This window comes from Citrus clementina, unplaced genomic scaffold (assembly GCF_000493195.1).
Source record: "Citrus clementina cultivar Clemenules unplaced genomic scaffold, Citrus_clementina_v1.0 scaffold_3, whole genome shotgun sequence".
NCBI lineage: Eukaryota > Viridiplantae > Streptophyta > Magnoliopsida > Sapindales > Rutaceae > Citrus > Citrus x clementina.
Window position 1 is genome coordinate 24,941,146 of NW_006262339.1, and position 14,202 is coordinate 24,955,347.

The 14,202-nt window shown below is 33.1% G+C and overlaps 2 protein-coding genes across 2 annotated transcripts; both read left to right on the forward strand.

Annotated features, from left to right (window-relative positions):
• Positions 1-316: 316 nt before the first annotated feature.
• Positions 317-2,096, forward strand: LOC18050203 (60S ribosomal protein L9). The gene is made up of 3 exons (XM_006441913.2): positions 317-783; positions 1,526-1,648; positions 1,727-2,096. The coding sequence occupies exons 1-3, from the start codon at positions 409-411 to the stop codon at positions 1,811-1,813; spliced, it is 585 nt and encodes a 194-aa protein (XP_006441976.1). The 5' UTR covers positions 317-408; the 3' UTR covers positions 1,814-2,096.
• A 3,535-nt stretch (positions 2,097-5,631) lies between these two features.
• LOC18050204 (MLO-like protein 1) lies at positions 5,632-11,061 on the forward strand. Its single transcript, XM_006441914.2, has 14 exons — positions 5,632-6,042; positions 6,158-6,215; positions 6,335-6,570; positions 8,015-8,131; positions 8,234-8,294; positions 8,422-8,516; positions 8,691-8,765; positions 8,858-8,946; positions 9,184-9,233; positions 9,431-9,471; positions 9,597-9,806; positions 9,918-9,985; positions 10,418-10,478; positions 10,587-11,061. The coding sequence occupies exons 1-14, from the start codon at positions 5,926-5,928 to the stop codon at positions 10,833-10,835; spliced, it is 1,527 nt and encodes a 508-aa protein (XP_006441977.1). The 5' UTR covers positions 5,632-5,925; the 3' UTR covers positions 10,836-11,061.
• The last annotated feature ends 3,141 nt before the right edge of the window (positions 11,062-14,202 follow it).

The following is a 14,202-nucleotide window of genomic DNA, read 5'->3' on the forward strand; positions in this document are numbered from 1 at the left end:
TGTTTGCTCTACTGCTATTTTTTTCTTTTTTTTTCTCACTCACTAATTTGTTTCCATTATTGTTATACAAGAATATACTACTGTGCTTAAATATTACTATTTTTACTTTTTATTTAAAACATTAAAGTTTTTTTAATACAATATTTAATAGCTAAATCTCAATAAAAAATATTTTTTATTAACAAAAACCGGACTCACCAGCCCGACCCTGGCCTGTCTATACTGGGCCCAGGCCCGGATTTTTGGTAAAGGTTGCTCAATGCAGTGTGAAAAAAAATTTACGTAAAAACAAAAACCCTAATCCTTCTCTTTTCTTTCGGTAACTCACCCAAATTTTTATATAACATAAGCTTGGAGCTAGGGTTTTGGTTTTTTGGGTTGCAGGCTTTGCAGCAGGTTGATAGAAAAATGAAGACAATACTATCATCAGAGACGATGGACATCCCAGACGGGGTGAAAATCAAGATCAATGCTAAGATCATCGAGGTTGAGGGGCCCAGAGGGAAGCTCAGCCGGGATTTCAAGCACCTGAATCTCGACTTCCATCTGATGACCGACGAGGAAACCGGGAAGCGGAAGCTCAAGATCGACGCTTGGTTCGGTTCTCGCAAGACCAGCGCCGCCATCAGGACTGCTCTCAGCCACGTCGGGAATCTCATCACCGGTGTCACCAAGGGATACCGCTACAAGATGAGATTCGTCTACGCTCACTTCCCCATCAACGCCTCCATCGGCAATGCCAACAAGTCCATCGAGATCCGAAACTTTCTTGGGGAGAAGAAGGTCAGTCACTTACTAATGTCGGTTTGTTCGGCTGGTCCTAGATTTTCGATTTAGTCTCCGTAGACTTATAAGTGTGTAGATTCTCAGTAGCCCCATAATGTAATATATATATATATGTATAGTTGTGACAATTGAGAAAAAAAATGTAGACATTTCTTGGTTAATTAAAATACTAATTAGTTGGTTTGGCATTTTTACATGGTGCCTAATTTAGAAGGTTATGGAAAATCTAAAATGTGTGTATGTATAATGTATTTGTGGGTGCCGGGCTCTATGTGTGGGTGTATATACATACAGATGTATGGGATCCCTTGATGGAACATTACTCTATATAAATGTATATACCCTTCTACACACACGTATATATAGGGTGCGGTTATTTCAACTAAAAATTTTTACTTAAAATTTTGACACAAATTTTGAGTCAAAACAATCCAATGGTAGTGGTAGATATTGAAAGTCAAAATAGCATTTACCGATGGTTATTCATTCATCATTGGATTTTTTGAAATCAATGGCTCAAGATTTGTGTTAAAATTTTTAGTAAAAAATTTTAAGCTGAAATATTCTAATTTTTAGGGGAAAAAATAAAGCTAAAATGTCCTAACCCATAAGTAAATATATGTTACGGTCTGCGTGTTTGTTAGTAGTAAAGAAGAAAACTTAACTTGCTTCTTAGATGTGTAGTTGGTTGATGTTGAGCTTTGCCTTGTTATTATTGCTTGGTGAAAAACGAGATCAGGTTCGCAAAGTGGACATGCTTGATGGTGTTACTGTTGTTCGGTCTGAGAAGGTTAAGGATGAACTCATTCTTGATGGGAATGACATTGAGCTTGTGTCTCGGTCTGCTGCTCTGATCAACCAGGTTGGCCTCTGTGTGTGTGTGTGTGTGTGTGTGTTAGAAATCTTCCTGTTCTGACCGCTAGATCTTTTATTTTGACAGAAATGCCATGTGAAGAACAAGGACATTAGGAAATTCCTTGACGGGATCTATGTCAGCGAGAGAGGCACAATATTTGAAGAAAACTGACGACTAGCTCTCAATATTATGAAATTTTTGTTCTTTCTTTTTTAATTTTGCTCTTACCTTGGCTTGAGGACATGCTTTTGGTTGGATTCGGGATTTAGAGAGAGTTATGCAATTCAATTTTCTGTCTTCTATTTCTATTGTTACGTTATAAGTATGGATTTTAACTTTTCACCTGTGCATATTGTTGATCATATATGTGCTTTCATAAAGAATCGACTAATCAAATGCTGGGCAAAATCATCACTTCACCAGAGTTGCCGTTTTGCAGTCTACACATATGGTCAGTTTTGTTGTTCTGATCCTGATAAAGCAAGGTGTTACTCTTTTGTTGTGAATTTTGATAGTATTTAGTTAATTCCTCTGCAGTTATTAGATAAGTTGGTCAATAAGATCCTATATAATATTCTGATAATTGCACATCTAAAATAGTTTTATTTTATTTTCATAAGCCTGAAAGTATAACGGATTCAAATTAGGGTGAATGACACTTTCATCTCTTAACTAATAGTTGCCATATGCTGTGTAATATATTTCTCTAAAATTAAAGATTTTGAGAAAAGTTTTAAGCTTACTGGGTAGGGAGATCAACTGTAAGGCGCCCATTATTTGAGTAGTCCATGAGAGTCCTGAGAAGTTACAGGCCCATTATGGCCCCCTTGATCCATTGCTTAGCCCAACTAACAAGCCCTTGTATATGCTTCATCAAAGATTAATTTCTTGAAATGAACGACTGAATCCTTGTGTTTATTAGCCTGAAACATATGACATAATATTGCACAAAGTGAAGGTAGATTTATATTGTCACTCGCTTGTATTGTGTGACAATTGCATAAAGTGGTACAATATTGCCATACATGATTGCTTACAATAAACACTGAGCAAAAAGAGTGCTGACTGCTACAAAATTTGTTCAATTGGAGAATTTTATAACTCTATACTCCATAGATTTTGGACTCGCATACCTTGTGCCCCAATGCATTGCACTACAAGGCTAAGATACAAGTGTTGCCATTATTTGAGGCCCATAGTGTGATTAGCCCATAACTCCAAGCCCACTATAAGATAATTAGCTGATCATGTGTCAAGCCCTGCAAATGCTGATATCACACCATTTTTTTTTTTTAAGTATATCGCATGATGTTAAATTTGTATTGATTGAAATCATTAAATTTATTGTCTTTACCTTATATTGATGAGGATTGATATGTCAAGATAATTTTTATGATAGCAGACGTGTAAGTTATTATGTTGGGGACCTTTTCTTCGAACTTTAACAATGTTTATTCATGAGTGCCAACTGGTACAAAATTTTCTTGGGTAAAGGCTACCTAAGATATCTCTCAAAAGGAATTAAAAATAAACCCATCAGTTTCCCATGAGAGATTTAATTAATAAATTAATTAAGAGTAGAAAGATCTGAAATTCTATACAATTTAAAGGTGACATCTCAACTCTCAAGTCTCATTTCTCCAATCAAAAATATTTTTGACTCAGGCATGCATAGATGCATGTATAATATATATATATTTGGGAATTGACCTATCCTTCGGGAATTTTTTTAATAGAAATGGAGATAGTGAAACTTTCGATGCTCCCAAGTCCGGCTCTGTGTTAATGAATTAAATGTTATTCAGAAGTAGTGTAGTCATAATTTGAGTATTATGTGATAAAAGTTAATGATGGAATTTCATAATCAATACAGTTTATATAATGATAACACCAACCCAAATTGCATGTTACTGTTGTTCCGACAACATAAGGGTTATTTGACCCATATGTTGAATAAGGACTGCTATTCACAAAATTCTATTTCACCCCTCTAATTGTAGAATTACTTCAATTTATGTTGAAAATTTTGATTCGAAAAGGATGCTCGAAGAATTTGAATAAGAAATGACAAATAAAAAATAATGTTTGAAATAAATGAGATTTATCAAAAAAGTGATAGACGATGAGATAAATTGAGGAGAGTCGATCTCACTACTCTTTATATTAAACGTTACGACTACGTTTTGCAGACCAGTTAATTAAAGATAGTCAATATGATCTATATATGCATTAACATGTAACTAGTGAAGTCATCATTCATGCAATGTTTTTCAACACGGCCTTTGACGAAGTTTTTTTTCTCATCAGACTCTGTTTCTTTGTTAGTTGTTGTTGCTGTTGTTGATTCTCTCATCTCTGTCACTGTAGCGGCTGGCTTTGATTTTTTTTTCCAAATGTGATTACTTGCAGCTTAAGAGTTGTAGTGGAAAAAGACATTTATTAGCCGGAGCCTAATTATTGTAAAGAAGCACTGTTGACACGTGATTAAAGAAAAAAAAATGGAGAGGATTCGTTTTTGCTTCCTTGGATGTGAGTGTGTGTATATATGGTAAAATTGTAAATTAGGTAAGTTAGTCAAATGAAGCTAATTTAATGAGGAATTTTCATCGCTGCTCACTTCACCATTTACGCGTTTATATGATTATGTATAAACCGTGTGTGAAAAGTGAAGCAAATTAGCAATGTATAATGATGTATACTGTTGTGTTGTGCATTACTATAATATTTGTAATAAAAATTAATACAATAATTAAATTAGTAGAATTAATTATGGCGGAGTGATCAACTGACTCCCAACGTGTTAAGGCCGGAAATGAGAAGTCTCCAAAGCTTGTATGGAACGCGGTTCATTTGTTCGCACGCTGCGTTATGGGAAAAATTAGTTACCTTGGCGCTATTGTTAATAAAAAACAGACTACACAGACTATTTAATGACAAGCATTCTGAATATATATATATATACACACATACACACATACCCAGATTGTAGGGCATGGCTCGTTGAAATCCCATTTTTTGAACCTCCTTTTTTTTGAGAAAAAAAGAAAAAAGGAAAAAGTTCCTTAGGCTATGTTTGGTGCTAAGCTACAATTGTTTTTTTTTTTTTAATTGTAACTATTAAATAAAAATTAATAGTAGTCATTATGATTTTTAAATAATAATTTTGACAATAATAACAAAAATATCATAGATTTTCCATAATACAAGTGCTAGATTAAATCAACTTAACTTCAAAACTTCAAAACCATATTCGATTCACGATTTTATGGTTTATAACTTTTCAATCTAATCCGTTTGTCTGCAGATCAGATGCAGATTTGAGCCAATCCATATCCAATTCACTATTTTGTAGATTGGTTTATGGATAAATAACTTTTAATTCTATCCAATCTATGAACTAATTAAATAAAAAAATCTAATAAAAAATTAATTTAACTATTGCTTAAATTAAAAATTGATTAAGATTTAAATAAATTAACTGTTTAAAAAAAGTTAGAATAATACATTCAAAATTTCAAAATATAAACATACCACAAAGAAAAAATCTCATTTGTTTAGATCACTACCTGAAACTTAACTAAAATTATGAATTTAAATCTATACAAATGTTGAAACTTAAGAGTTTGGATGATTTGTCAAAATAATTATTCCATTCTTGCAAGAGTAGAAAGATAATCTTTATGCTTTTTTATAATATTTCCTAGTAATGCCACATTTACAGGTTTTATTTTTTTAATTTGTGGATTTTTGTATATTTACAAAAGTAAATTCATATCCCAATCCACTGACTATAAATTTTTAAAATTTTAATCCAATTTACCGATTCATAGATCAAATTTTTGCAAATCAAACTTTTACAGATCAAACAAATTGAATCGATTAGATTCGAAGCACCCCTACACTCTAATACTGTAGCCCAAGCTCAATTTCTATAAAACGGGGCCTCAAATTAAGTGGAATGAATGCACGTAGTTACACGTATTAATCATTCAAGTCTATGATAGCTCCGTCGTGTGACCGCGTTTCTAAAAATATGTAAAAAATTACAACAAATTCATTAGTCAAGACTTTCGGAGCTGCCCCTGTGGAAATCTTATGCATTACAACTATTTGATCAGCCCCTTCTATTACCAACAACCACACCAGCTTCAAAATTCCATCAATTATACACTCTCTTTCATATCTCCTCTATTTATACACACACACACACACACATATTCTTGCTTTCTTAATTACTTGTTCCAAGAGGAACTAATCTACTAATCTTGACCTTCGCCGGAGAAATGGCAGAAGGTGGAACGACTTTAGAGCAGACGCCGACGTGGGTGGTTGCCGTAGTTTGCAGTGTCATCGTTATCATTTCTCTTACTGTTGAACGCCTCCTCCATCATCTTGGCAAGGCATGGATTACATTATTCATGGAAAAGAGCAATTTATTAATTTCTTAATGCTAACGTTGTATGTATAATCCTTTTAAGTTGTTACTCATTAGTTGACTCTCTTTCCCCTTTTCAGATATTGAAGAAAAAGAATCAGAAACCACTTTTTGAAGCCTTACAGAAGATCAAAGAAGGTATTGTGCTTCGGCTTAATTTCGAAGCACATTCACGTGCTTTTATTTTAGCCGCGGGTTAAAAGTCATAGCACCCCAATCAATCTCGAGCATTGAGCTAATTTAATTTGTTGATGCAGAGTTGATGCTATTGGGTTTTATATCGCTGTTGCTCACAGTGTGTCAAGGACTAATCTCCAAAATTTGCATGCCCGAGCACTTGTCACGCAAATGGTTGCCTTGTGATCCGGAGAAGGACGACAAGGATACCAAGACTGCCGCCCATTTTCAGGCCTTTTTCTCTGCTTTTAGTGCGCACCATGGCACCGGCCGTCGCCTTCTAGCTGATGCAGCCTCTGAGGGCAATTGTCCAAAGGTATCTAATTGTCTCTACTTCTACTTTAAATTAACAAAAATGAGTGCACTGTAAAAGTTTCATTCACACGTAAAATAACGGTGGTTAAAATGTGAAAAATTATCAATAGATACTCTCTTGATCTAAGCTCTTGTAAGTTTTATAAAGATATTGTATCACATATTTTTTAATATTAATATAAGATTATTAAGTATTATTTTTATGTTTTTATTTATTAACCACTATTTTCACACCATATATTTAACTAACCCTATGTATGTGAATGTTGACTTTGAAACTAGATCGTGATGCAACAAGGCTTTCAGTTTTTTATTTGGTGGAGTTTCCGACCTGCTACGATGAATTTATATAATGCTATACATTCCTTTTCAACTAGAACTGGAACATGCTTAATAGGTTGTTGAAAGATTTAAGACAAGATTGGGGGTTACATAATTAATTTATTTTTAAAGTAAAGTTGACTTGGCACCAAACTTTAATGCTTCTCGAATCTCGAAGATTTTCAAACGCGCCACCGACCACACGTACTTAGTTTGAAAGTTCTTTGCAGTTTCACGTACTTTAGACAATAATCATCGGGCTCTTCAATTTTTGCTTATCTCATTTTTTGACAAGTTAAACTTTTTTGTCGGGCCTAGCAAGTCTTTTCTCGGGTTTTAGCCCGGCTCGAGTCAGGATTTTCGGGCCAGGCCCAAAAGCTCGAATCTATACATTTTACATTTTTAAAATTTTTTTTTCATTATGTTTTATAATTTATGGTCTATGAAATTTGCTTCTTTTTTTTTTGTTTGGGTTAGTTTAGCCTTTAAAAGTTGGGCTTAATTGATAAAAAAATTTAAATATATGTTATGGGTGTATTAAGTATATGTTTAAAGTTGTATTTTAATTGAAATAATATATATTTTTAAAAAAAATTTTAAATATTTTTCAAGCTTTTGGGCTGAACTCATACTTTTTAGATGAGGCCCGAGCTCGGCCCAAGTACTTAAAAAATATGCTCGGGTCGGGTCAAGTCTGATTTGAAGTACCAATGCTTGGGTCCGGTTGGATTTTTTTACCATTCTCTCCTTACTTATCTAGGTACATGAAAAGTAATCAAAAACTCTCATATTATTGTCGGAATTGTTTCAAAAGTTGTCAAAACTTCGTTGTTAAATGGGAATATTTTTGTTTTAAATACTAATTTAGGAGTAGGTTCAGCATATTGTGGATTAATCCAAATTGCACCATAACAAAATTATAGAATTTGTTTTTTAAAAAAATTTCTCATGTAATATTTCAAAAAAAAAGAAAAAAGAAAAAGAGATAAGCAAAAATTATTAAAAAAATGATTTGATTACAAGCAACACCAATTGATAAGACTATGCAATTATATGCATAGCATCGTAATATGTATCCTACTCTAAATCTTTTTCCTCTAATTAACCTTCATTTGAATTAACAGGGAAAGGTCCCCTTGCTGTCTACAACAGCATTGCATCATCTTCACATATTCATCTTCGTTCTGGCCGTCGCACATGTCACTTTCTGTGCTTTAACTATCCTTTTTGGAGGAGCAAAAGTAAGTTCCATATACATATTCATTTTAATTTGTTCTTATTGTAAAATTTTTGTGTCATTTAGAGTCTCTGATTCCCAAAATATTTTTCCGAGGTTAATTTAGATTCGTCAATGGAAACATTGGGAGGATTCTGTTGCAAACGAAGAATTTGATGCAGAAGAAGGTAATAATACTTTAATGATCGTGTGAAAAGGGAGTCTCAGTAATCATTTTGCTAAATCACGAGCGTGCTGCTGTCTTTTTTCCCTCTAGTCGATGAATTTCTTCTCACGCAAGTAATATTTTTGCAGTTCTCAAAACAAAATTTACCCATGTTCATGAGCATGATTTTATCAAGAGTCGCTTTCGGGGTGTTGGAAAAAGTCATCGCTTGTCAGGTTGGATGGTATGTGTTAATTAATTATTTAGTACGTTAATTATATTATTATGAATCGATAATTTTACTTCAATGAATTTTTATTTTGTACATTTGCTTGCTGAGTTAACTATGTATGTTGATCATCTCTCATCCCTATTTTTCTGGCAAATTAATTGTTGTTTCATCAACATTTTATTTCAGCATTCATTTTTCAAGCAATTTTATGGATCAGTGAACAAGTCAGATTACACTACCATGCGCCTCGGCTTCATCATGGTGATTGATTTGTAGTCCTATATTTAATTGCCTCATACTTAATTTATTTTCGACCTCCATAAATCATAATTAATTAATTTCTCCTATTTTAGAATCATTGCAGGGGAAACCCACAGTTCAATTTTCACCGATACATGATGCGTGCCCTTGAAGCTGATTTTAAGAAAGTTGTTGGAATAAGGTGATTGGCCACAACTTAATTTCTTGCACAATTCACATTGCTCATTATATTCTAAACCTTCAACACTAAAACAGCCTGCTTTTGGGATTGTTTTAATTTGTCCAAGAACCATTCTAATTATGTCCACAAAACTTTGATTAGTGCACTAAATTAATTTTGTATATTAAAAACTTGCAAATTTTGATTATTTTTTGTTGGGTAGATATCTTACTAATTGTTGACATTCACTAATTGCAGCTGGTATCTATGGGTATTTGTGGTGGTTTTCCTGCTGCTTAATGTTCATAGTAAGTGTATTCTATAATTGTTCATATATAGATTACCGATTGCAGCAGTATAATGTTGCATTGCTCCAATCTGAATTATATATAAAGAAGAAATCTGAAAAAGAATAACTATATATTTACCCATTTTTTAAGTTTTTATTTTTAATTATTATTTTTCAAATAATATTATATATCCCTCTTTAATTTGTTTCATGCAGATTGGCATGCATATTTTTGGATATCATTCATTCCCTTCATCGTAAGTAATCTAAAAATATAAAATATGCTCATTAATTTGTTTCTCTTTGTTTAATTTATATAATTAATTATCAACTAGTTAGTCGATATGAAAGTCTATGGTGTTGCCCTTCTCTTTCATTGCAGCTTCTACTAGCTGTGGGAACTAAGCTAGAGCATATAATAACCCAATTAGCCCATGAGGTTGCGGAGAAACATGTTGCCATTGAAGGAGACTTGTATGTTAAGCCTTCAGACGATCACTTCTGGTTTCGCAAGCCTCGCCTCGTTCTCGTACTAATTCACATCATTCTATTCCAAAATTCGTTTGAAATTGCGGTTTTCCTCTGGATTTGTGTAAGCAAACATTCAAACACAGCCATCAAAAGCTAATTTCTTCGCTATAATGTTAATGAACTTAATTTATATTGATCATAATTAATTGATGCTTTTATTCATTGCTTTCAGGTTCAATATAAGTTCCACTCCTGCATTATGGGACCTTATGGTTATATCATTCCGAGACTTATCATCGGGTAGACTCTTAATCTAATATTTATTTTATTTTAAAAACCTTGCAAGGCAAGGGAATTCATCAAACAAATAGGTCAAGAATTACAAGGACAAAAGGATGTCTTACTGTCAAACTAATCTTTGGTGCTACTGTGGGAGCCTAACTTGATATTTGAGTTTAAGCATGAGAATGTGAGAGGGGCTGGGAAAATCCACATGAATTTTTTAGCCTATAACCTTTCTTAGAATTCAAACTCAGATGATTAGTTAAACAAAACTGTTTGATAATGAGGTTTTTAAGGTCTTTCGAGATTGTGTTTAGTGTAATTTTCAGACCGCCAGGGATTGTTAACTAACAGCTTTGACTTCTCTGACGCTTAAACTATCAATTTATTTGTTTATTTATTTTTTTATATTGGGCAGAATTTTTTATTTATGCCAGTCTCATTTTTCAGGTTGTTTGTTCAGTTCTTTTGTAGCTACAGTACCCTGCCACTTTATGCAATTGTCACACAAGTGAGTATATATAATCATTAATTTGTGCAATGTTAATATCAAACGTATCAGGCTAATCAACACTAACAAAGGTAACGACAATATGTTTCATTTGGTAATGAAATGAAGATGGGGAGTTCATTCAAGAAATCTATCTTTGATGAGCATATACAAGAAGGCCTTGTTGGCTGGGCCAAGCAAGCAAAGAAGAACATGGGATTGAGAAAGGCTGCTGCTAAGGGCTCAAATCAAGTGGTTCACAAAGATGATTCTTCTGCGTCAACTCAGATGACAAATGTACAAAGCGAGCAAAATTCTGCAATAGATCAAGACGGCAATAATGCAAGTGAAATCGTACCAGACACTGCTCATAAATGACTCCAATGGGCTACTGAAGTGAAGAGAGCCCAATCAGCCCAAATAATTAATCTTCTCTCATTCCGCAATAAGCTTAAAGCTTTCTAAATACTTTAGCTTTTTTATGTTTGGAAATATTATTATATAAACATACATAGCAAAGGAATTAAGGAAGGCAAGCTAGCTTCTTTTGTTTTACAATTTTCACCCTGAGTATAATTGTATGTAAAATCTCTGTGTTAAAGTTGTTAATTTTATAAAAGAAAGAATAGGAAAATCCCTTATGATACGTTATATGGGGTTTGGTTATCGATAGAGTGAATAGATTTGTCATTTTCTCAAATCTCTCTTATGATGTGAGAATAAATTTTTATTTAAGAATGAAGTCTGTTTGAAACATATTTATATCTAATCATCCTTTAAAGCCCATTGATGTAGAGTAAGAAATTGAAAAAAGATTGAAATTTATAATATTTAGAAATATTTTAATTAATTTGTATTCTAGTTTAATTGTTTTTCCTATTTAGAGTCTTATTGTTTAGGTATTGCTTATTTGAGTTATATTTCTAATTTAGGTATAAGTCTTATTAAAATAGATTTTCTAATCAAATTAAGATAAGTCTTAGTTAGTATAAATAAGTGTCTTTTGTAGCTTTTACGAGTAGAGATTCAATTTCAATAATATTTTAAATTTTCAAATATCTTTGTGAGTATTTGAACAGTTAATTCTTGGTATTCTGTGGAATCAACAAGTTTTAACCTCTAAATTTGCGGTATTTTTTTGAATCAACGTGAATTTAGTTGTTCTTTTATTTCGGTATTCTCCAGAATCAATGAAACATTTTGAACATTAAATTTTTGCTGTGCGACATCGCCGCTGACCGATCGCCAGTTTCGGCCATGCGTTGGCCAGCACCACCATCATCAATCCACTTCTCGCCATCATTTCAACCTTTCTCATCCCTTCTGCCGCCGATTGATGAACTGGTTGTCGGAATTGAAACCGACACAAAATCGCCACTTATATCTCCAATTTCCGGCAAAAAAATTAACTTTTCCGACAAACCACCACCACCACCACCATCATATTCACCAACCATAAATCTTTCAATCCATCCATCCTTGTCCAATTTTCCCACCACCATCGCCGGAAACCCCATCTTTTACTTATTTATACTTTGGTCCAAAACTTCCTTCAATTTCAGTATTGCCCTTTGATTTTCTGTTCTAATCAAAACACCCAAACACACTAAAAAGAAGAGGAGAAAAAAAGAGAGAAACAGAAAAAGAATTAAAAAAATTGAATCATGAAACCACAACATCACTGTGAATATTTTGTCTTGAAAAAAGTTTTAATTAGGATGTTAAGGATTTTGCATTTGATTTCTCAAGATTTAGAGAAACTTCGAAATAGAAAATCTTTACACATAAAGCACGGACATGGATTTGACGAAGTTGTTTGATGCATGTTATGAGGAAAATGAGGAAGATGGTGACCTTGTTTCACTTGATAATATTATTCCTTCCAAGGAGAATATTAATTGGCCATTCATGTCTACAACAAATTCTTCACACATAAACATTAATTTGGATCATCCACTGAAATTTGATGACTATCTTGACATTATGGAATGAGAAGAGGTAATTGTTCATACATCTTTTGATCTTGTGGAGCAAAAGGAGGTACTTGTTGATACAATCTCTTGTTGATATCTTGATTTGCCAAAAGAAGACAAAATGAGTTATGATATTTTTCAACAGTTAGTGGATTATGAGAAGAAATCATTTTTCCTCAACTATATTGAAGTTCGATGCGAACAATACAAGAAGACATTATTAGAGAAATTGTTGATAGAAGAATTTATTTTATGCCATTGGAGTGATTGGATGGACATTATTACATAAGTTGAAATATTTAAAGTTCGTTGTGTACGTCGAAGCTCTATTTTGAAAATTAATCCTTATACATATGAAGATGTTCTTGAAGACTACAACATACAAAATTCGAGGACAAATTTTTTCCACCCTGGCGGGAATGATGTAGAGCAAGAAATTGAAGAAATCCTAATTAGATTTAAATTTATAATATTTAGGAATATTTTAATTAATTTGTATTCTAGTTTAATTGTATTTCCTATTTAGAGTCTTATTGTTTAAGTATTGCTTATTTGAGTAATATTTCTAATTTAGGTATAAGTCTTATTAAAATAGGTTTTCTAATCAAATTAGGATAAGTCTTAGTTAGTATAAATAAGTGTCTTTTGTAGCTTTTACGAATAGAGATTCGATTTCAATAATATTTTAAATTTTCAAATCTCTTTGTGATATTTGATCAGTTAATTCTTGGCATTTTACGGAATCAATGAGTCTTAACCTCTAAATTTACGGTATTCTTTTGAATAAACGTGAATTTAGTTGTTCTTTTATTTCGGTATTCTCCAGAATGAACGAAATGTTTTGAACATTAGAAAGTTCTGGGCCAAAGCATAAATAAGTAAAAGATGGGGTTTCCGGTGACGGTGGTCGGCAAATTAGAGAAGGATGAATGGATTGAAAGATTTATGGTTGGTGAATATGATGGTGGTGGTGGTTTTTCAGAAAAGTTAATTTTTTTTTGCTGGAAATTGGAGATACAAGTGGCGATTTTGTGTCGGTTTTGATTCTGACAACCGGTTCGTCGATTGACGGCAGAAGGGGTGAGAAAGGTTGAAATGATGGCAATGAGTGGATTGATGATGGTGGTGTTGGCCGATGCACATCCGAAATTGGCGATTAGTCAGCGGCGGCGTTGCACGAGTTTTGGTAGATTCTGGTGATTTCAGGGGTCGAATAGCGGCTTTCAAGGATGGTTCTTGATGGCCAATGTCCTCTGACTAGGATGGTGGTGGCTAGTCATCACAACGGCGACTGAAAATTAATGACGGCAGCCATGGATGGTGGTTGAGGCGGCTGTCGTTTCTGCTTCATTTTTTTTTGGAAGCTACAGGTTTAAAGGAAAAAAAAGGGATACGTATTGAGGATAGTTTAGAACCAGGCTTTTTGCTTTGATGCCAAGCTGATGCAGCGGAAGTTTAATTTTCAAAATATTCCGTTGATTTTGGAGAATACCGGAATAAAAGAACAACTAAATTCACGTTGATTCAAAAGAATACTGCGAATTTAGGGGTTAAGACTCATTGATTCCGTAGAATACCGAGAATTAACTATTCGAATACTCACAAAGAGATTTGAAAATTGAAAATATTATTGAAATCGAATATCTACTCGTAAAAGCTACAAAAGACACTTATTTATACTAACTAAGATTTATCCTAATTTGATTAGAAAACCTATTTTAATAAGACTTATACCTAAATTAGAAATATTACTAAAATAAGCAATATCTAAA